General features: G+C 38.5%; 1 protein-coding gene across 1 annotated transcript in view; it reads right to left on the bottom strand.

The window, feature by feature from the left end:
• LOC148425771 (plectin-like) overlaps positions 1 to 23,871 on the bottom strand; it is a 39,605-nt gene that overhangs the window by 14,353 nt on the left and 1,381 nt on the right. The window contains exons 2-30 of the mRNA XM_088409552.1: positions 23,436 to 23,497; positions 19,922 to 20,011; positions 19,423 to 19,458; positions 18,466 to 18,543; positions 18,254 to 18,346; positions 17,021 to 17,187; positions 15,730 to 15,845; positions 15,287 to 15,390; positions 14,006 to 14,125; positions 13,830 to 13,925; positions 13,613 to 13,740; positions 12,034 to 12,127; positions 11,748 to 11,902; positions 11,261 to 11,570; positions 11,086 to 11,163; positions 10,059 to 10,220; positions 9,810 to 9,914; positions 9,627 to 9,722; positions 8,942 to 9,067; positions 8,702 to 8,854; positions 8,003 to 8,157; positions 7,762 to 7,888; positions 7,381 to 7,564; positions 6,734 to 6,891; positions 2,536 to 2,714; positions 2,292 to 2,430; positions 1,769 to 2,125; positions 1,594 to 1,677; positions 434 to 538 (exon numbers count right to left, since the gene is read on the bottom strand). Coding sequence (XP_088265678.1) covers positions 434 to 538; positions 1,594 to 1,677; positions 1,769 to 2,125; positions 2,292 to 2,430; positions 2,536 to 2,714; positions 6,734 to 6,891; positions 7,381 to 7,564; positions 7,762 to 7,888; positions 8,003 to 8,157; positions 8,702 to 8,854; positions 8,942 to 9,067; positions 9,627 to 9,722; positions 9,810 to 9,914; positions 10,059 to 10,220; positions 11,086 to 11,163; positions 11,261 to 11,570; positions 11,748 to 11,902; positions 12,034 to 12,127; positions 13,613 to 13,740; positions 13,830 to 13,925; positions 14,006 to 14,125; positions 15,287 to 15,390; positions 15,730 to 15,845; positions 17,021 to 17,187; positions 18,254 to 18,346; positions 18,466 to 18,543; positions 19,423 to 19,458; positions 19,922 to 20,011; positions 23,436 to 23,497 — 3,857 coding nt within the window. The remainder of the gene's footprint in view (positions 1 to 433; positions 539 to 1,593; positions 1,678 to 1,768; positions 2,126 to 2,291; positions 2,431 to 2,535; positions 2,715 to 6,733; positions 6,892 to 7,380; positions 7,565 to 7,761; positions 7,889 to 8,002; positions 8,158 to 8,701; positions 8,855 to 8,941; positions 9,068 to 9,626; positions 9,723 to 9,809; positions 9,915 to 10,058; positions 10,221 to 11,085; positions 11,164 to 11,260; positions 11,571 to 11,747; positions 11,903 to 12,033; positions 12,128 to 13,612; positions 13,741 to 13,829; positions 13,926 to 14,005; positions 14,126 to 15,286; positions 15,391 to 15,729; positions 15,846 to 17,020; positions 17,188 to 18,253; positions 18,347 to 18,465; positions 18,544 to 19,422; positions 19,459 to 19,921; positions 20,012 to 23,435; positions 23,498 to 23,871) is intronic.

The raw sequence follows: 23,871 nt of genomic DNA, 5'->3' as shown, positions 1-23,871 counted from the left end.
ACCAAACTGCAGCCCATCTAGCAGGATTTCCTCGCGTGCGATTTCTTAAGCTAACTGAAGTCTTAACCTTGCGTTTGCCCCCTGGTGATAGGATGACTGAAAGTGCTTGATTTGATATGTACTATGTTGTCAGCTTTTTAAATGTTAATATCGCCGAGGATCATCTTGATTAATTGTGGCAGCCATTATCGTGATCGCGATTAAAATTCAATTAATTGTGCAGCCCTAGTTTGTTTTTACCATTATGTTGTGTTTACTACTTCTGTGTTCATTTACTGGTGGATTCTGTTTATTGCAACTTGCAAACCAAAGTTAAAGGACATTTTTCTTTCAGACATTTTTTCAGACTGGTCCCTGATGGGCCATGGCACGGTACTGGTGGTTGGGGATCACTGCTGTAATATATTCAATCCATAAATTTGAAGAAACACACCTCCTGAATGATGTTATCAGATGCAGAGTCCAGTTTGGATTTCTTTACTGGAGAAGTATGAGGGTCCACCTGAGCTTTATAGGCAACGAGCTGGAGTTCATAGTCCTTTTAGAAAAAAACATACGCTGAAGTTAAGTAAATGAAAAGACATGTATGTATTAGGAGTGCAAGATAATTCTAATCATTGTGGCAACTTGATTTCAGAACGTTCATAATAATGCTGTGGGAAGTAACACTGTCAGACTCTGCCAGCATTAAACAAGACAATAAATGGCCAGCTATATGGGATGCAAAACATTGCAGTCAGCTATAAACTTGAAAAACGTACTACACACATTCTTAGCACATTTTATATCTAAATCTTTATGTTTGTACTCTGGTGTGTTTATTTGAATTTTTTAAGGTTGTATTATTACGGCTTCTACTATGGCTGACTGTGAGAAACGGGATAAAACCTGGAATGCTTGCCAGTCAATCATAGGTCACATATAAGGACAAATTCACACTAATGGACAATTTTGAGTCTTCATTTAACCTAGCATGCATTTTGGGAAGAAAATTTGAACGTGAGGAAGCTCGATTACCACAAGAAACTCAACAGAAGCATAGCGAGAACATGCAAATGCCACACAGGAAGGCAGGAGCCGAGATCCAAATCCTATAAGTCAGAGCTGTGAGGCAGACATGCTAACCAACATGCTACCTCAGCCCAAACATTCAAAACAAAATATTGTATTAATAGACATTTCCTGCAAGTAGGTCAAAAGTAAGATGTAAGAAAATAAATGTGCATGTTCTCTCCGTGCTCTTGTGGGTTCTCTCTATGCACTACGGCTTCCTCCCACATTCCAAAAACAGGTACAACATTAGTATCACGTAGGTAGGTGTACTGGACGTTCTGAATTGTCCTTAGGTGTAATTGGGTGTGTTAATGGTTGCTCGTCCAGTGAGCCCTGCAATTTTGCTGGCAACCAGTTCAGGGTGTTCCCCGCCTACTGCGCATAGACAGTAGCAGCCAGACAGACTGTAGCAGACAGCAAGCTAGAGGTCCTGGTGAGGATAAGTGGTTCTAGATAATGGATGGATGGATATCATCATGGCGACTGAATGTCAAACCAAATAATTTTATTTTGATAAAAGGAATGTTGTCTTACGCTTACCTTGATTGTGTCAATGTATGCTTTAGCATATTTTTGACACTCATCGACTTTGTCCTTGTTCTTCTCAATCTCCTCCAGTAATTTCTATTTTGGAAAGCAGGATAAAAAAAATGTTTGTTTGATGTGAAAACAATGCATACAGTAAGTCGGTCTTCACAATCTGTACGTTACTGACCTTTTCCAAGGCCAGCTGCTCTTTCAGTGTTTTGCTGTCAGTGATGGGTACAGTCTGGATCCTTTCTTGCCTTTGCTTGGCGTCCGCGATCCAAGTGATCAGCCAGTCGTAACTGTCACGGTAGTAGCCCAGCTGCCGTCCGAGCTGCTCAAGCTCTCTCTGGCGAAGGTCAATCTGCGTAAACACGGCCTTCCACCGGTCCAGAACGCTTGACTGGAGCTGCCGGTAGTGGTCCAGTTCGGCATCACGCTCGCTGTGCACACGACTCATCTTGTCACTAACAGTAGAGGCTTTCTTCAGTTCTTCTTCGAGGGAATCAAACACTGGTTGTTCAGCCTCAGCCTCAGCTCGCATTTTCTGCACGTTTGAAGCCAAAAATGAAAGTTAATGCAAAATATAATCTTAAGAAATGATCAACGTGAATGAAGTGCATCCTGTGTAGCTGGATGCATTGTGCATTTGTTGTACAGCTGCAATTTATACGTAAACTGTAATAAAGCATCCTTTCATATTTCCTGAGTACCTTAAGCTTTGTACGGTATGTCTCAACAGCTTGGACATCACTGGGCACAGTGTGGACTTCACGCAGGCAGTCCTCATACTGCTTAAGTACTCCCTCAGCACCCTGACTGTTACGAATGACCATTTCCAAATTCTTGAGCCTGGTACAAAAGACAGCAAATCAGTTGAAAATGCACCCAGTGGAAGCAATAATAATAATAATAATGATAATAATAAGGATGTGTAGAATCTTTTAAGAGCCTCACTTCTCGAGATAAATGGAGGAGAGCATGTAGGTGTGATCCATCTTTTGCACAGTGAGGTCGAGCTCAGAACGCAGTACAGGAGTAGAAGTAGATTCCTGTGGAGACTTTAAGATTTCTTGTGCCCTCACTGACAGCTTATCAACGTCCTTCTTCAGACCCTCAAGTTGTGCTTGCACTTTCTGTTAAAAAAAAAAAAAATGGGACATGAAAGGCGCAAATGAGTTGGCAGTCTGTTACAGTCCAAATTTCAGACTTTTTGTCATTTAAACTGGGACCAGCCTGTTGCATTACCCGACGTGTAGCAGGCTGGTCGAGGGACCATGTATTACTGTGGGACGTGTGGGGGTGATTCCTCGCAGGTGGAACGGCGCCTCGATAAGCTGAAACCAAGCGTCAAGATCGCTCTGCCAGAATTCAGGCACTTTTGCCGATGTCACAACGGCTGCCGATTGCGAGAGTTTGTCATGTTTCTGTTGTGAGTTTTCTGTTTTGGGGGTTTCTTTGTGTTTTCAAGTTGTGGGTTTCTTTAGTTCTCGTGTTTGTTTTCTTGTATGATTTGTTCCACCTGTTGCTCATGTGTTCCAGTCCCGTGTTCAGCCAATCAGCATTTCCCACCTCTCGTTCCATTCAGCTGTTTCGTCTTTGCCTAATTATTTTTCTGTTTATTTTAGCCCCTGCAAGTTACAGTCAGTTGTCGGATAATTGTCCTAGTCACTCATGCCTCCTCTTGTCTCCGTGCCAGTAAGTGTTTTTTCTGTTTCGCCAGCCCACTTGTGTTTTTGCCATCCTGTTTTTACATCCTGCATGCCCTTCAAACAATAAATATGGATCAGTACATGCATTCCCTGCCTCAAAGCCTCTCTGCGTCTGGGTTCACCATCCCAACGATCACGCCGGGGTAGTGTTGGGGGGGATGTGGCCGAGGAAGACACCTCTTCAACAGCTTGCTGAGACATTCTAACATCCGGGGTCACCCATGTGGCAAGACGACCTCTTCAACAGCTTCCCGAAACATTCTAACGTCTGGGTTCACCAATGTGGGAAAATGAAGAAACCACACGTTGCTGTTCTGGTGTATGTCTTTACTCTTAGTCATCAAAGACAAATCCACAAAGTTCAAAGCATCAAAGGTTCAATCCAATTTGCCTACTGGGTGAGAGACATGATCCTTATGCCGGCCCATCACTGCCCAGGTTTCACTTTTTTTGTTAGACACCATGCGAGCCAAAACAAGACCTACCAAGGTCAACCACACACGACCTACCAAGGTCAACCACACACATCACGGTGTGTTGCCAAGGCCAACTACCAAGTAAACGCATCAGATAATATATGGATGGCGATGCAAATAGCCATAAACTAGGGCTGCATGACTATGGCCAAAATAATAATCACAATTAATTTGGTCAATATTGAGATCACGATTATTAATCACGATTATTCATCATGTTTGGTCAAACATGTCTATTTATTGGACAAGCAGTATATTAAACAAGCAGTATATATAAACAACTAAAAACTAAACTTAAACTAAAAAACTAAAAAAGTAAATAATAATTATGGCAAAAATTTGGCACACAAGGCAACAAGGCTAACTTACAGTACTTGCTGAGTACAAACCAATGAAAAAATTTAGGCCTACTTAGAACCAAGCACATACAGCAACAGACCTGTAACAACAGCCTTCAAGTTGATCTTTTTTAAGAAAAAAAAAAACACTATACAAAAGTGTATATATATATATATATATATATATATATATATATATATATACATACATACATATATATATATATATATATATATATATATATATATATATATATATATATATATATATATATATATATATATATATATATATATATATATATATATATATATAAAAATAAAAGAATCACTCAAAGTGAGTATGGACTTAGCTGTCAAATGTCATTTTTGGTCATTTCAAACTAAATGTATTTTTTGTAATTTTTCAAAACTGGATTTTCCAAAACTGGGTCTCAGTTGACAGCTAGTATGGTATATTAGGGGCTGAGAAAAGCAGAAGTTTTTGGCACGCAAACGCGTGGGAAACATTGTCATCTAAAGGCTTTTAAGGTGGAATTGAAAGCTGATACACTAGTAGATTAAAACGATTGAAAATTTTTCAAGCTATTTTTCTTATTTTTTAAATCAGACTCCTCCCCTCTATGTGCTTGGTCGCCAGGAGTTGTTTACGGTATTTACCGGCGAATGCCTACAAACAATAGTTCGTCATACATGTTTTCAGCCCGGTGCTTCCGCGTGGTAAAGAAATTCCAGAAGGTATGCGCCTGGCCAGCGCGGACACCATGCAATGGCATGGTTGCCGAAAATATGTAATTTTGAGCGTGGAGCCGCATTGAACTCGCAGAGCGAGTCAAGCGTAAACCAAGCTGCCACAGTCCTTGCAGGATTTGCTCTCTTGCCATTTCTTAAGGTGAATGAAGTCTTAACCTTGCGTTTTCCTCCTGGCGGTAGGATGACAAAGTGACATGGACTGATATTAAATGTTAATATCACCGATTATCATCTTAATTAATCGTCACAGCCAATATCGTGATCACGATTAAAATTCGATTAATAATGCAGCCCTACCATAAACCTTTTTGTGGTGTATTTTGAGCTGTAATGGTAACCGTAGTTTGTCACGCAATGCATGATTGCATGATCATTTAGAGAAATTGTTTGTTAAAATTTTCCAAATATTCTTATTCTAAAGTAATTGTTCTCTGATTTTTGTAGTCTTTTAAGAAAGCAGACTAATCTTTCGGGTAATAGAAATGACAAACATCTGCTTTTACTTTTGAAAAAATGGCCGATTCTGTAATATCAGTTTCAAAATGTTTGGAGAGTACAACGTCTTGTGTGACATTCCTTAGCGATTTAGTTGTTTGATTTCCACCAAACAATACAACATTGAAAGTAAGAGGTTAATATACAGTATATGGGGAAAAATATTCATGCAAAATTAACTTTGATCAGATGATCCAATTAAACCATAAATAATTAATAGAATAATTGATCAAAAAATATTTAATAGTGAGAGCCCTACTTGAGATCTCATGACTCCATTTGTATTGGCAGCACATCACAGAGCTACCAACATCAACATATCACCCTTAAAATAATCATATTCAATCACTTAGTAAGTGCACTATAACAAACCTCTAATCAATTTTGCTGTCATTGGATGGTGCAGAACAAGTCTCTGGCATTAGCCACTAAGTACATACAGTATGTGGTGCACATGGTGAATTCAAAATGCTGTGGGACATTTAAAAAATAAGGTCTATCAATCCATCAAACATTAATTACTGCGCATGTCTAAAAATTGCGGGTTTCCTATCAATCTTAAATACCTTACAAATCAGGAATGATGGGGGTTACATTCCTTTGACATTTTACTTAATTACGATAACTAGTCAACATAATTGCTCTAGTGTTCAATACATAATAAAATAACTCAGCTTCTTTCTTCCATTCTAGCAGTCACCCTTTGACATTTTACTTAATTACAATAACTAGTCACTAGTTTTCAATACATAGAAAATAACGCAGCTTCTGTCTTCCATTCTAGCAGTTGGTACCTCAATGAATAAAAATAAAAAAAACATGTCTTTTTAATACGTAACTAATATTATCTAATTATTTACCACAAAAACGGAGCACATTTAAATTGGTCCCCATCAAACAGGTGTTTAAACACTGAGCAAGAATAATATTGACAGCCATCTTAGACTTTGCAGACCTTTGCAGGACGCTGAGCGTGACGTTACGTCCGCTGGCAAATTCATTTGGCTGTCGCGAGGAGATGTGCCTAGAAAATGTTTAGTTGTGTGTTTCAATTTTCGATTTCGGCCAAACATTTTCATTTTGCCGCATCCCTAATTTAAGGTGTCCCTTAAAGTAAAATAAAAAATACAGTGCTGTATTTGATTAAGAATAATTTATTTTGTCATTTATGGATGTGATGGTATTATTTTCATGATTGTCCGGTTTGATTAAAGGACAACACTTTCTTCAGCTTGTTAGGTCGAATCAGAGAATTTCATATGCTATGGCAAACGTTGGCAATGACATGTCTGATAGTGAAGTGCGTTTTTGACAATGGTTATGATGGCAATGCTTAGATTCTGGGAATGTTGTGTTTAGGAAGCAAAGGAGTACAGCATACCTGCTGGTTTACTGTCTTCTGAACACATTCTTTCAGAGGTTCCTTTTCCATTGGTTTACGGATGCGAGCCACAGTCTGAGCTTCGCAGTCTTCAATTCGCAGTCGCAGGTCCTTGAGCTCTGAGATATAGTTCTTACACAGAGACTCATTTTGTTGACCTATTCAGAAGAGTTTCAATTTCATTATGTCGGAACAGAAAACAATGGACAATGACAAAATAAGTATTTTACTCAGAATAAGAGCACATGCAATTCATGTTTCCAACATATGCACTTACTCCTGTGATGAGAAACAAAAGCAATACAACTCTCGAATCTCAAAGCATATAGCCTGTTTTATTTCAGTCTGGTGATGTGACCATTTCATTCATTCGATTAACTAAAATACGTATTATACCTTGTGCACCATTTCCAATGGAAAATGTCATGCAGTCAATCATCTACAGCTACTCTCACAAAAACATCTCCATGTCTACTCTAACGTTTGGAAGCGTGCACATGACTTTACGTCACTTACCTGTGAGCCTAGCGACCGTTCGCCCTGTAATATGAATTAATAATTCAACATGTATGCTCCATATACTACAATAGCATCATCTTCCCCTACCATCAAAGACAAGATTTAATATTTAATATGAATATTTGTACCTTTCTCCATAGAGCGAAGCAGGCTGTCAAAGTGCTGGGTGGACTTGGTGTAGTCTCCCTCTATGTGAAGGCGGTCATCGGGGCCAAAGAGCTGAGAGTCCTGGCTGTCACGCATGAAGTCCTGATAGTGGATCTCCAGGTTCCTCATCATTTGCCTGTATTCTTCTGGTTTCATTGACTTTAACTGGAAATGACAGAGGAAAATAAAGAAAAGTAGGTAGAATTACAATTTTCCCCTGATATAAACTGCATTGGAAAACGACAATATATTTTATCCATTCATTTAATTGAAAAGGTTATTTTAAAGTACACTAATCATAAAATAAAGCAGTCAGGCCGCAAGATACATTTACTGGTAATAACAAATATGCCAACACGCACCGTGGTGATATTCCAAGAACGAATTTGGGTAAAGTCCCTCATTAGGTACTGCCAAGAGAGCAGACTCTTCATGTTGATGTACAATGTCTGCCACATGGACACCATCTGCTGATGACCTGTTTCCAGACTGGGTTTAGGAGATGAGGGGAGAACCACGTTACATTATTGTACATAACAATATGACTCTTTTAGATATTAGGTTTAGGAAAATCTATCAGTTGTACTTTTCTGTGCGTCTCACCTGGACACACTGTCCATGGCGTCCTTGTTTACAGGAGGAACCAGGAAGCAAACAGAAGGCACAATTGCCTCATTTCCAGAGCGACTCAGAACCTTCCATTTGAATGGCTGGGAGTTGTTGAGAAGTGCACACTCATCTCCTTTATGAACAGTAATCTGAGAAAAAAAACATGTAGGCTCTAAAGTTGTACCATGTAATAATTTTGCACAACTAAATGGTAAATAAAATGGACTTAAATAACAATCCACAGCTTTCATTTCTCAGAGCGTTGAATCAATCGCAACTGCAAGGCTTGAAATAATTGCTTTCCCATTGTTTTTTGAATTTTGGACTTTGTACTTCATGTAAATAGACTTGCACTTATGTAGTGCTTTTCTATCTTAGATATTAAAAGGAAATCAGACTACTCAATTACACACAGATGACACAGCATCGGGAGCAACTGGAAGTTCAGTGTCTTGCGTAGGGACACTTTGATGGGGTCATAATAGCCAGGGCGTCAGGTTTGGAGACGGCCACTCGACCAATGAGCCATGCCTCCAGTAAACACGCAAACTCGAAAAACTAAGAATCAAATGCCCGCCGGCTATCCAAAATGATTTTTGAATGACAAAAATTAGTTTGTAAGACAAACAGAGCAGTCCAGTTATGCCCTGAGCAAGAGATGAGCTTGAGAAATGAGTATATCTAAAAACACACCTCCTGTTGTTTGAAGTCACAGACTGCCTGAATGGGCAGTTTGCCTTTGATAGATGTGGTGGGATTACGCGGTTTCAACTGGATGATGGAGCGAGCCCTTTTGTTAAGCCCATTCACATGTGTCTTGAATTCATTCATCTGTTCTCGCTCTTCCTGTTGACATAGAAGCAAGCTGGATGAAAATCAGGTGACTCCAACTAGACTGCACATGAAGGTATGCTGCAAGCAGTCATCCCTTACCACCGAATCCTGCAGCAGATCCTCTAGGCGTGTGGCTGTGGTTGAACGGTCACAATGGTATTTTTTATTCATCGTCTCCTGCATTTTCTTCATCTTCTCCTGAGCCTCTTTTACATCAGCAAAGAACTATAAGGGGAGGACAAATTTAATCAGTCTCCTTGTCTTTTGTTTATTTTATTAACCACAGTCAACATTATTAAATGCCAGTGATGTCACATGCGTGGCTAGATGTTTGTATCTGATTGCTCTGCTGACATCATAATGTTGCTATGAGACAGGGAGCATACTAAATCAGTGATAGTACGCTTTAACAAGCATATATGAATATAAATCCTTGGGCGTTTAAATTCAAAGGGAGCATATTTTACGTACCCTCATTTCCAAAACTGAGTTTAAATAAAGATACTTAGCATCACTAAACACTTTGCAGTATATACATTTATGTATCTGGATCTGGTTAAGGCATCTTCAACAGGACCAACAAAGTCATAGGAATAATTTGAGTATAACCAAGAATAATGAAGCACAAAGACCGACTTCATTTTCTTTGCAGCTCACTTAAATTAATACATTTGATGTAATAGTTAGGTTTAGCATTCACCATTTTGATTCTACACTAAAAACTAAACTAACAAAAGATTTCTATGGAAATGAACATTTTAAGTCATTGTATAATCATTGATACCTGGTAATAAGCTGTGTTCTCCTTGAGATGAGCTTCAATACAGCAACACAATTGAAGGATCCAGCTCCACTGAGTCTGCAGGGCACCTGTGAAGGCCTAGTGAAGAGCAAGCAGATACAATCACAGCAAGTTAACGCCTTTTTGCCAGTGACGTTGTCCAAACAAACCACTTGTTGTATTCACCTCCACTGTCTTCTTGCCAGGATGGCCATCTTTGACAAACTTATCTCCTGTGGTTTGGATATCATTGACTTTTTTCTCCCTGTGCTCCAACTCTCGCATTAGAGCCTGAAGGACAAGAATAAAAAGAGACAATGAAAACATGAACGTGCAAAATATGAACTCAATTTCATTACATAATTTTCGGAAAATAAACTCAAGTGCTGAATGAAAGTCCTTAGGAGGTGTTCGACTGTTCTACTAGAAACCTACAGAGTAGTTGTCTTTCTTTGCTGCCATGTTGTTGTTTCGGTCACTCCAGTCATAGTTGACTTCTTCTTCCTCTTTGTCATTTAACCACATGAGCTCTTTGGTCGCTGCACTGACAAATGCATGCAATGATTCCAAATTCCGTAAGCGTGACTTTGAGGAGTTCTGAGAGGAGAAAAAATATTGAAAAGATCGGATTACATCAGTTTATACAAATTCACTGAAGAATGTTAAAGCCACGCCAGAAACATGTAAAAATGGGCATTGATAGAGAATCTGAAACCAATCTTCTGGTTTTCTAGGAATTGGTTGGATTTTAAAAAGTCGCTGCTAAATTTTAATTTCTCGTGAGCCGCGTGGAAGAAGTACGAATGAAGAAGGACACATTCAAAAAACCGCTGTGGGTATAGAAATCATGGCAATAAAATGAAATGGCATCTCAGCGGTTCATGACACACCTATCGACAGATTCTAGTGGCATTTGGCAACTTTTCCATCGACAAGCCATTGCTGGGACGACTGTCAGCAATGTGTTTTTGTACAGGTATCACGGTCTGCAAGAAATACAGTCGCAGTGGTATTCCTTGGTGGAAATGGAAGTGGGAATTGTTAAATTGATTTTCCAAGTATCCTAGACATTTAAACAAGTACCATAATATATGCCAGAAGTTTTTTTTTTTTGTTTGAAAAAAAAAAAAAAAGAATCGGTAGTGAAAGGGTTAAGTAAGGATTACACTTTTTTTTTTGTTAAGTTATTGAATTGAAGGCACCCTTAATGTACCTATTGGAGATTTTCATTTTTAACTTGCAGTAAAGTTCACATACAGTAAAAATGTCATGTAAAGAACAAACATGTTCATACTGTATGAAATGTCCGTAACTCTGGTAAGCTGACCCTTTTTTATTTTTTTTAAGGATAGAATTGAGAATCATTAGGAACCAGAAGAGAATCAAATAAGTGGAAACTTCCAAATTCAAATGGTGCCCAAAGTACATGCATATTCACTTATTGCATATTCACTGTATTTACCAAGAGTTTGCCATACTGAAGGTCCAGTTTGCCCAGGTACTCTCTGTATGTGCCTTTGCTGGCAGGAGATAACTGGTTCTGAAAAGCAGTATGAATGGAAGAGTGATATGAAAATACTTAGTGAAGGATCATCTGAATAGGAAAAAAAGGAAAATAGAAGGATTGCATTGACTACCTCGTCAGCTTTTGCACGTTCAATCTTTGACCTGAAGTCTTCCACTGTCTGGTGCAGGCCTCTGTGGCTGCCCAGGTGTGACTCCACAGAGGGAAGATCTGAACCCCACTCGGCTCCGTCGATTCGTCGTTGGTTCTCCTCCACCCAGGCAAGAAGATCTTGGACATAGCGCAAGGTCACGTCATCCAGCTCTGGCCGTACCTTCATGGTAGTCTTCTGGGATGTTTGGGTCAGGGCAATCTGGGAAGACTTCAGGCGAAGATTGTAATCGCTGCGCAAGTTTACTAGGCGCTCGTGTAGGCTGTAGACCCTGTGCAGAAACAAGATCATTTATTTTACTTGATGGCTATTTGGGGATTCCACTTTAAGACGCATAGGTGTGAAACTCCAGGGCTCAAAGGCCTGTATCCTGCATGTTTCGAGGCCCTCGAGGAGCCCTGGAGTTTGACAGCAATATGCCTTAAAAGGTTGAACGCTGTTCACTTACCTGCGGTACATCTGTTCAGCCTGAGGGTGGCGCCCATCCTTGAGGGTCTGTACGTCATTGAAAAGCAGTCGAACAACATTGTCAGCCCTGTCCAGCTCGCGCTCAATTTCTGCTGTGTGCTGAGCTGGTTTTCCTGCGTTAAGGAGGCGAATGTCCTAATAGACAGACACAATTACAGTCATGTCAATGTCATTTTCTGTAGTATGCTGGGCATTCATAAGTTTTAGGTCAATGATACTGACAGTTTGTCATTTACTGAACAGTTCTGTATAGCCTTTGGACTCACCGTCTGGAGCAATGTCTCAAGGTGGTTTAGGTGGTCATCATACCTTCCTGACTCCATTTGGACTTTGCTGAAAATCCTCTGAAGCCTTTCAAGTCTGGAACAAAGAAGACAAAAACAGAACATGACATTTATATAACCCTACATGCTGTATTTCAGAAAAAAAAGAAGCCCTTAACTTAAACACTGTACAGTATAGTAATTTGTACTGCAGCAAATATTTCAGTTTATAAGGTTCACTCACAACTGTCATGCGGGATCTCAGCTATTCACATTTGCATCACAGCAAAACAACACAATACTTAGCAGTGTAGCGGGAGCGAGTGTGACTGACAACAGTGTCTATGTCTCCTTACTCTCCACCTCTCGGAATCAGAAATAAGATAATCAGACTAACAAGATGACTTCAACTCTAGGATGTCAGCTACTCTCTATAAACCCCCCCCCCCCCCCAACATATTTGATGATCATTTTAATATTTACGATCTCTATTACTATTTTAAAAGATAAGAATTCTTACCCATGGCACTGAAAGACACCTTTTGCATGAAGATGAGAGGTATTGGTTGATTTGTTGAGAGAACAAGCTACCAAACCAGCAAGTGTGTGGCATGTATGAGCTGAATGAAATTGGGGCACTTAAAATAATTGGCCGGTTGCTTCAGTACAGCACCAGCTTCAAGATTATATTGTACAAACTAACATGATTTAACACCACTAGATAGGGACATGGCGGAGTAAAGGAGTTCCCTGTCTTTGACATGCTAGCTCCGGTGCACCAGCTATCAGCTTTAGCAGCACACTGTATCTACAAATCGGGTAAGTTAAAAAAAAGAAAGTCATATTCCAACAGTGAGCCCACTAATGTTACACTAAATCTGACCAGAAACTGTAGGTGAACTGAAACGAATGTACCCATTAGTTCATGAGGTTTTTTTTGAGACACTAGTTATATGGTATGAACAGTGAAAGAAGGTTAATTTAAACATGTATAAAACATTACTGCTTTAGTGTCGTATTTTTGCATGAGCCACAAACACACATTCATGGCACTGATAGGGAAACATGGATTGCAACTCATTAAATGGCTCTTTTTTTTTTTTTAATTAATCTTCCTACTACAGTGTTTTTCGATTGTGCAGTTGTGTTTTATTGTAGTTTATCTGTAGTGTGGGGTGGCTCAGGCAGACAAACTGTCACTCAACCGTAACTGGAAAGTTGTCTGTTTGAATTCCGCTCTGCCCGAGTCATGTGTCAGTGTGTCCTCTGTCCTTGGACTTACCTCCAGTGGCATCCACGTCTCTGTGGCTACACAAGGTACGTTACCACAGCTGTGACTGGTGTATGATTGACTGTATGATTGACTGTTTGAATGCATAAATAATGCATGTATTGTAAAGCTTCTTTTGGTGTCTAGAAAAGTGTCACATAATGATACATTATCTTTTATCCATTATATTTGATTTAAAATAAGATTTTAAAAAGTCAATAGTTATCGATACTGACTAGTATGATACATAAATCCTGAGATACATGCTTACCATATCACCTAGTTTATCTTATCAAATAACTGTCCGCTGACCTCTCAAACTCTGTTCTCAGCAGTCGTTCTCTCTCCAACATAGAAACATGAAGGCGGCCCCATTCTTTCTCCACATCAATAGGATGGTAGCCCGGAGGGACCTTCACCTGTCCAGCATGCACTGCACTCTGTGAGCAAGTTTAGAACATTTGTTATTGATACCTACGACCTGGTGCGTGCAAATACAAAGAACTAATGAGGATGGAGTTGAGCTTGCCTCAAAGGTTTGGTAGATGTGTTTGGAGCGGTTCTTATCAGATTCTTTAGGTGGCAGTTCTGTCTCTTTGAACTTCACAAACTGGCGCCAAAGAAGCTAAAGTGGGAAAAAAAAAACAATTAGGAAATATTTGGGGAATTAAAAATGAAATTATAGAAACCAAACAACAGTCTCACCTCTATTTCCTCATAACTGGCTGGGAACCTTCTCTCCTCAAAGACCATGACATGGTGGCGGATCCACTGGAGCAGAAGAGTTACCAGCTCATAGTACTCCCGCCAGCGCAGCTCCAACTCCTGAAGCCAACACAGCAAAACAACAGTTCGGTTCAACAACAGCAGACTAAAACAAGGGACCTTTTCTTTTCCTGATTCACCATTTTCGATCACTCACACGTCACTGCAAACCTAATTAGGCACCACAGACAAGCCAGGTATTGTGCACAGTGTGAGTTTGGGAAAGGGTGGTCAATGATGGGAACTGAGTTGTTCAAAAGTGGGAGATGAAATGAGAGACAATAATGGGAGGGAGACAAACAACTGATATTGTTTTCTTTTGTCAGAATATTCTGTGCATTGTGAATTATCCTAAGCTTTCAGCTATGTATAATTATTTTGATCAATTCGCACTAAAGCTTGTTTTCATCTGATGACAATGATTGCTTTTTAAATAAATCACAAGTTTCTGCGGTAGCGTCTTCCAATTCTGGAGTTTAGAAGATCAACATTTCTCTTTGAAAACATTTCCCTGCTAATTTAATCTGCTCAAAATAGACCAGTGCAAAGCCCTGGAAATGACATTAAAAGATGTTTTGTAATATGTCATGTGACAGGATTCCTGTCTGAATAACTCTAAATCGGTCCTTTGAGTATTGTTTCTGAATAGATGATATGTGAGGATACTTTTTTTTCTAAGGTGTGACTGGACCTTTAACACGTGCGACTTAATATTGCAAAATCAACCAGCGCAATTCATCTAAGCATTAATAAATCTCATTGCATATACTCCTTTCACAATGTGTGAGATGAATCGTGTAGCAATTTATCGTGTTTGGCAGGCACAAATTCTGGGTGAATTTGTTTGGTGGATCAGCCTTCACATCTGTTTGCCAGTGCAATCATGCATGCCCCTGTTTTTGCAAACGCACACCTGTCAGGCCCAGAGTATCACATATTGCTGTAACAGTGAAATACAGCATTACTATTCACAGTGAATAGTAATAGTAATAGTATTTTACCGTATCCAATTTCCAACCTGACCGTTTTTTCTCAGGACATCTAAATTTGAACAACTACAAAAAGCCTTCTGCTGGGATTCTGCTGCGAGACTACTAACGAAATGCAACACAATAGTATCTGGCAACAGTAGTGCATATTACTGTATATTGTGTAAGTAACTTACACCGACAGTATATGGCCAGATTTGCACTATCCCAGACGGATTCATGTTTCACTCACATTAGCTCTCATGCTGTCATGTGCAGGAGCCCGAGGCATGACATCATACAAAGAAGACACGTAAGTGATGATGGATTTCTCATCAGGGTGGGGAACATCAACATCTGAAAGAACAAGACAAAATTACGTTATAAGATTATACCTAATGGTGGAGTAACACAATTAGCCAGGAAAGCAAGAGTAATACCTTAAAGTAATCCTTCTTACAAAAATAATGCTATTTAATTAGTACGACATGTTTGTGGAGTTGAGACGGTGACAAAAATGTGGTGCGCTGCTGTTAAGGTTGTTTTTCCCCACGAAATACAATACAGTGTTAAAAAGTGTGTATTATTTTCAATAACACTACGACTGCAGATTTGCACCATGTACTTTATGGTACAATAAAACATCAAAACTTTGTATGATTGTAGAAATTCTAACAACTTTTAAGTCATCCGAACCTTCAGGGTCCAGAAGACGCGTAACACCCAGGTCTTTCTCAGCCACGTGGAAGGCCTGTTCTAGGTTCTGCAGGTTGGACTGACGATACACCTTGCCCATGTCGATTAGCCTGGGACTTGGGAAAGACAAGAGAATTAAAAGTCAGGGTGCAACAATTTCATATTGTCTGTTAAAAAGTCATATCCTCATGGTTAATATGTTTTGTAACAAACACACCACTTCCAGCAAGCTGTGAATTTTGATGAAATACTGGGTTTTAATTGAACATTCCAAGTGAATCAGAACCTATGTAGTTTATTGTATCCACCACGAGGGCTACCCAATGTTATGTAACAGTAGCTGAACAGTATACTATATTGTAGGCCAGGGGTTGGTAGTCAGGGGCTATAGCGACGTCCAAGAGGCTCCCTGGAGTTTTTTCAAAATATATTTATATTTATATATATTATTACTTATATATATTTATATATATTTATATTATTTATTATATTTATATTTAAGGAAAACGTTGAAGGGGATATTTTTTTTAGTTTTAATATGGTTTCCAAACATGCCACAAATATTTTTAGCATTTTCCAAAAATGCTGTAAAAATGAGTAGAATAAATATGCAATTTAAACATTTCTGTCAATGAAGATTTGCAGAGCCTGCAACACGTTTCTCTCGGTGGCTGTTGAAAAAAAAAATGGACAATGGATCCCAAAATAGAAAAGAAACGTAGAACAGAGAACTTTCTTAGATCAAATCATATGCTTTCATTGCCAATTTACATTTACAGTCGACCCCCGTGTTGCAACTTGATTTACTGATTTACGACATTTTCATGATGCGATGTGGAATACTGAGTTTTTTCATCCCCTCTTTATGACATTCTCCCAGTTTTGCAACTGTCATGACCCTTGGCTGTATTTGTGTTGTTTCATCTCTATCTGCGGGCGTTTTTCGGTAATTACACTTATTTTCAGTTGCCGTCCCTGTCCCATTGAAAAGTGGAAAAAAAGGAGATCTTGCATATTATACAAAGTAGATGCACATACTGTATGCATAAATAGGCATCTTGAGCTGCAATTTTAAATATTTATCATTTGCAGAGTAAAAATAACAGTGGCACTAAATTATAACAAAAGTGGGTAAATGGGGAGTGTCAGTTTTCTGCAAAAAATATGAAATTTGTGTGGTCAAGACCCAAACCTATCCCAATGTTTATCTTTTTTTAAATAAAATGAATGAATGATGTCATGTCATGACAAGCTGTAACCTTGAAGTATTGGTAGCAAAAATCGGACTTACTAGTGTTTATGTATGACGGCATTGAAGAGTTTGCCATCCCTCCAACTGGTGCTGAAGTTGTCACACCGGAGGCCTTGGTAGCCATCTGTCATCTTCTGAGACCAGAGAAGTAGCTTCTCCTTGGCTGTCATATCTTCAGACTGGCCATTGACCTGGATATCTGAGATCTACAATAGTACAGAAGGAATGTGTAGTTACATACTGCAAAAACAATGAAAAATAGAATCGATTTGAGCTATTGTGGGGGGAAAAATCATTAGTGGAAACCCAAAGTTTGAAAAGAATCAATACAGAACACCCAGTGTAAAAAATAATCAGTTCAAATTTGATGATAAATTGTGAAATGATTATGACTCACTATTTAGTGAGGGTTAAGTTATTTGATGCGAATTGCTACTACAGAATGGATTCTGTTGTCTATAGCAGAGGTCCCCAATTGTTGGTCCGCGGCCCAGGACCAGTCAGGGGATCAACTGGTACCGGACCGCATGGACCGCACCCAAAAATTTATGTTTTGGAACTGATTTAGTTTGTCCTTTAACAGTTTGTTCATTTGTGCTTTGTTTGGCTCAAGTGTTTTTTTTGTTACCCCTCCAGCTCCAGATAAAAAATTTGGGGAGCCCTGGTCTATGCGGTTGAAAAATGCTAATATATATATATATATATATATATATATATATATATATATATATATATATATATATATATATATATATATATATTTTTTTTTTTTTTTTTTAAACTCATCTTAAGAATGTGGAGTGCTACATCTTCAGACCATCATCCAATATAACATTTATGCCACAGCTAAGTTCAAATATGTAATGCACAATCCTACTTTTCTGAAACAATACAGCAATGTCATAGCTGCTAGAGGTTTTCTTTTTGGGACTTTTGGGGATTTTTGCTCTTTGTTTTGGGCATCCAGAGCAGGAAGAGGCCTGTGTATATGGGATGCGGTCTTGGCACACCCTACCCCTGAGAGTCAGGCACGGTGACTCATACTCACACACCCTTTCACGCTCCGTTAGTATGTTACGGTGACTTCTCAGATTGCAGTAAGAATAATATGCAGATATAGTACATTATATTCTCTGAGAGCAGTTTGTGACGGCGCAGTCCACTCTGATTGGTACCAAAATGTTGTGAAGAGGCAGATGATAGGTTCAGATCCCAGAGATGGAGGGATGGAGCGATAATATAATAAAACACAACACTGACAGCGGAGGAGACCTGGAAGTGTAAGATGATGGTCCATATTAACCCAAGGGTCAGCTTTGGGTTCCCGTCTGCAATGTCATCATTTCTGATGTTAACAAGCTTGACCTGGAGAAAAAAACAAAACACACACACACAAACACACACACAAACAGTAATTTGATCAGACAATACAGTGATGGGTCAAATTATTTCAAATTTTATTTTTATTACATTATACATCATACCTGTCGGTGCTTGAGGAAGTCCAGTGCAATTTGTACATTCTGCAGTTTGTGGAATCTCATGCGGCCTTTTTCTCTGGGCTGAAGAGAGCAAATAATAAAATCTAAGTGTCCTATTCGTAAACAATGTCTGCATTAAAGGGGGAGGACTAGAAGGAATGGTGGATGCCACTTGAAAGGAGAACATCAAAACAAAACATTGAACCAAAATGTTCAAGCTTCCATTTAAAAATGAGCGCAGTTGTGCCAAACTCAGGTTGTTTCTATAAACTTTACACAAAAGTCATTATAACAAAATAAAAAAGTAACTCGCTGTGTAATGTGTTGCACATATTACCCATGCATTTGATTAGGAATGGTGGAGGTCATGATAAACTGTATTTTTATAATTCATTGTCTTCTTTTTTCATTGTCTTCTAATGTGGAGAAATATTGAGCATTGTCAATACCACATTGCTGAAAGAAAGAAAGAAAGAAAGAAAGAAAGAAAGAAAGAAAGAAAGAAAGAAAGAAAGAAAGAAAGAATAGACCTGCCACAGACTTTGGCATAGTATTGTACAGTGTATCTTGCTGCAATGCAAATGTTCAATGTATATTGAAAAAAAAAAAACTATTACGAATTAAACTTTAACAAAAAAAAACACGCCAATGAAACAATGAAACAACAAAACATATAAAAAGTAAATCAAACATGTTGATGGAAATTATATATATATATATATATATATATATATATATATATATATATATATATATATATATATATATATATATATATACAGTATATATATATATATATATACAGTATATATATATATATATATATATATATATATATATATATATATGACAAGTGGAGCTGGAGATCAAGCTACTGTCTATAACTTAATCTCTGGGAAGACATGTGTAAATGATGAGGGAAGTTTGGGATTCGACGAGCTGCATTATAAACCCACTCACCAACTGAACTCTCCTGAGAATGTTTTTCTCCCTCAGCTAGCTCCGAAATGAGCAATGCAAAGAGAGCCAGATAGCAATGATCAGTTCACACAGACACAAAAAAAATGTTAAGATATGCAAGCAGGAGGTGAAGCAGAAGAGGAGAACAGGAGATGAACTCTGGATCCAACAAGCGATTATAAACAAAGGCCAAGGTTCAACATTATCATGTTCACTTCTGACCACTGACAAAAATAAAAACAGTCTAACTGCACAGAGGAGTTTTGCCACAGAAGGACATTTGATTCCTTCTAAAGGCTGCAAACTAAATTAGTTTAAATAAACTGCCTCTTTTACAATTTCAGCCGAGCAGTGCACTGCACAGATGACTAAATATATCAGAAATATAAGACAACTAATTGACTAACAACCTGACTTAGCAAAATGAGAATTTATGTAACAGACTTGAAGCCCATTTGTCGCTTTAGATTAGCTGTTTGAGACATTAAGCAATACTCACCAGTGTTTCTCCAGAGAGGACCTCCAACAGTGAGATCAGGTTATGTCCATCTCGAAGGTCCTCATATAGATCTGATACATGCCGCTGGGCCTGGAAAGGGAAACACAACAGAATCAATGATGTAACGTGTAACAACACCAGTTGTTACACTAATAGAACTACTGTACAGCAGTTGCAATGGCTAATTTAAACTAATTGGAAATCGTGTCTGAGTTCAGCAAGGAGTTCGTTAGATAAGAATTCCCCCACAGCTATCTTTTTTTGCCAGCACAATTATGCATAAGTCAAGATTGTATTGCCTTTAGCAACTCAAGTCTGAGCTTTTCTAAAAATGCAAAATACAAAGTGAGGAATCTGGGAGTTCAACCAGACTGGCCAAAATCAAGACAACCACATTAATAAAATTTAAAGATGGCAATGGACTGAAAGATTGTGGTAGGTGAGTAAGTGTTGAAGGTGCAATTGTATTACACTTTTCATTAATGTTCAAACAAGTTGGATGGTGAGCGATGTGAAAAACTTAACTTGATGACAAAACAGAGCACACACGGTAAATGTGGGAATTATCACAATCCAAGTATTATATCAGCAATCCTTCCAGCCCACACATGTTTAGGTGAACTAAACTAGAACATGCTGGTACCTACCTCTGCTCTCCAAGGCTAAATAGAGAGATTAAAGCACATGAGTAACACGGTATGCAAAAGGAGTGAAAACAGAGTAATGCTGCAGGAAATGATGCAATTATGATGTACAGTAGTGGTTTTGAAGTCATGATTTGGTGGGGTGCGAGATAAGAGACAGTAAAAGAGAGGCCTTTTGATTAGCATAGTCAAATTTGAGCAACGCCAAAGACTAAATATGACTAAAGAACGGTATTGTTTGGTCTTGTAGCAAGAGAAACCTCAGCCCCTAAATGGAATGAACCAAAATTGCCCTTACAAGTCAGAACAGCGGATGATTCATTTTGGCAAGAATTAAAACCACCCTGAGCACAGACGTGCATACAGAGACAGCCACCAGTGACCACCAGGGTTCACTGTTAACACAATTTAACGACATGGATTAACATAATATTACACAATAAAATGTTTCAGTTTTATTGACTTGCAACTAATTATCAAACAGTTACTCAGAAAGGTGGTAATCCATTATGCAAATAATAAGTATGATGGTTTTGGATATACTGTATGTAGTGATTGTTGTTCCGTTCTGTTTGGAGCTGCTACTGCTTTGCTTTACTTACATATCAGCACCTTTTAATAACATAGTCTTGAACGGCATGCCTAGATTCAACATGATCAGCTGTAATGAGTTGTTGTAGAACAAAATACTCTGAAAGCCAAATATAATGGGTTTTGCTCCCGGGATGAAAATCATTCACAAAAGACGAGCGACGGGTCCTCAAACGTGTCACCAACTACTCTGTCATCATGTACTGTACTTAATATGCCATGCATTTGACGTTAAGTAAACATTGGCTTACGCAATCCTCTACAACTCATTGACTGAGTAAAGAAAACTGCTCCGTTTCCCTTTAGAGCCCCTCCTTACCACACCCAAATCCCAGTGTGTCCCGTCTAGCCCACCATTAAACTATCACTATCAATCACTTTGTCAGTTTAACCTTAGAATAGCATTCCATACTGTTAACACATTCCTGTCCAAATGTCAGTCCTTGCTAAATCAAATCCATTCCATGTTGCCTAATGATGTCTTGATCAAATGGATATTTACAGTACTTTTTTGGTTTCATGTTCATTCAAACATTTTAATTGCTCTCTTACGGTGGTCGGCGGAGTCAAACTGGCAGAATGCTACAAACACATGTACACACATGTACCGTATTTTCCGCACTATAAGGCGCACCGAATTATAAGACGCACCCTCAATTGATGACATATTTTAAAACTTTTTCCATACATAAGGCGCACCCTCAATTAAGGACATATTTTAAACTTTTTTCAATCACAATATAGTAATACTCAAAGTAATAACAATAATAACTCAAATAATAACTCTAAACTCTCAATAGCATAATAACTCTATTAAAGCTTACTTTATCAGTTCATTCCCCATGTACGTATCCCAATCTCAGTATTGGTCAATATATAAGGTGTATCTGATTATAAGGCCCACCATCAGCTTTTTAAAAAAAATTAAAGACTTTTAGGTGCGCCTTATAGTGCGAAAAATACGGTACTCCTTAAATAAAAATATACACCATATTCAAACACAATTTAATGTTATTGAGAAGTTGTTGCATGTATTACAAATGGTAGTAAGAAAAAAAATATTTGTAATTTGTGTAACTGCCTGTATGACATTTGTAGTTTTAGACAATGACACAATGGACAGGCAAAGGCAAGTTTGTAAGTATACTGTGTTTATAAAAATAAGCCTTCATATCACACTATTGCTAGAATAGTCTTGAACGTGTTCTCAACAACGCTGTCCTATTTTATCTAATTTATTAAGTTCAATGATCACAAAGTAAATCTCCGAGTTCATCTCAACTGTCATTTGGGATGGCTAAACTTGCCTGAATGTAAATAAGTTAACATAAACTACAACAATGATGTTTACACTTGGAGCTCAGTAGAAATCTGTATGTGTCAGTTTATTTCAGGATGGGCCGGAAAGCAAGTACCCACCCTAACCTTGCACAGCACATACTGTATGCTACAGTTGGTAGCAATCATGAGCATCAGGCTTGTCTTTTCTGAGGGTACTAAGATAATCCAGATGTCTGAGTCATACTCCAGAGTGTGCAGTGAACACATACACTTAGTAAAACAAGAACGCTGAAGTAAGTACTATATGTTCATGTGGTGGCAAGAAATAATGTTGCACTCACATGGAAAGGAAAACACTGTACCCCCCGCCCCTTCCATTTTGTTCTATTTCTAAGGGAGATGAATGGCCCAGTGAAGAAAATGTACACATAACAATTAAGCGTAATGCCACAAGGCTACAGATATATTATTACCAATTGTAGTGTTTAGAAAGAGAAGTGACACGAAGATGGGTATTTACACTGACATGAGGGAGGAGCTTGTGTTATTGAAGCTAATTTATCACTCGCGAGAAACTTCCGAGGGCCCTCGTGGACTGTTTACCCTCATGAATTAACCATTCATCGGGTGGCTTTCAGTCTTTAGTTTGAGAATAGAAAGAGGCGACAAAGGTGACACAGGATGAATGGTTGACAGATTCTGTAGCTGATGAGAAACTGGGCTTCTGGCAAGCCTCTTTATTAGTCTTTATTCTATTTGCAATGTTAGAGACATGAACAAAAAAGTAGACAATTAAGCAGCTAGCGCAAGCATGTGCATACTGCGGCCTGGGGGCCATTTGAGGCCCGTTAAACTTCTTAGGCCGGTCCGCCCAATTTGAGGGAATCATCAGTCAGGAGGAGAGTGCTAATGTTAATATGTCAGCACTATATGGATAAGTGAAAGAGGACTTGGAAGAACAGTATGTTTTCTGTATATGTTTGAAGAATGGTCATTACCTTAATCAAGTGCTTGTTCACCCATTTTGTGAAGGTCTTTTTCTGTACTCGATCTCGTTCATCTGCAAAACACAGTAACCACAATCAAACTTAAAAATATCAGGGCCAGTGTATTTAACTTGCAGAGCGTATTTCTCTTGCAGAGCTGCAAGATAAAAAAAAAAAAAAATGGCATCCTGTTGGATCACTGTGTACCTTGAAATTTACAGCTGTGTTCACTATAATGCATAAGGAGTGATAATGAAGGTAATACATTTTTTTTTGTCTGAAAAAAAAAAGTGAACAAAAAGGTGTGGTTACTAACTAAGTATGTTTCATTTCCTGACCAAGAGAATTTACCAATTGGATGCTGATTAGGATGTTACCATACTGTTTCCCTATGACATGACATGGCACCAAGGGCTGAGCGCAATTATCGAGCACAACTATCCAACAA

The sequence above is a fragment of the Hippichthys cyanospilos genome, chromosome 3 (assembly GCF_059441005.1).
Source record: "Hippichthys cyanospilos isolate Australia breed blue-spotted pipefish chromosome 3, RoL_Hcya_1.0, whole genome shotgun sequence".
Taxonomy (NCBI): domain Eukaryota; kingdom Metazoa; phylum Chordata; class Actinopteri; order Syngnathiformes; family Syngnathidae; genus Hippichthys; species Hippichthys cyanospilos.
Note: the sequence above shows the minus strand (reverse complement) of the source record. Positions and strands in the feature narration are given on the sequence as shown.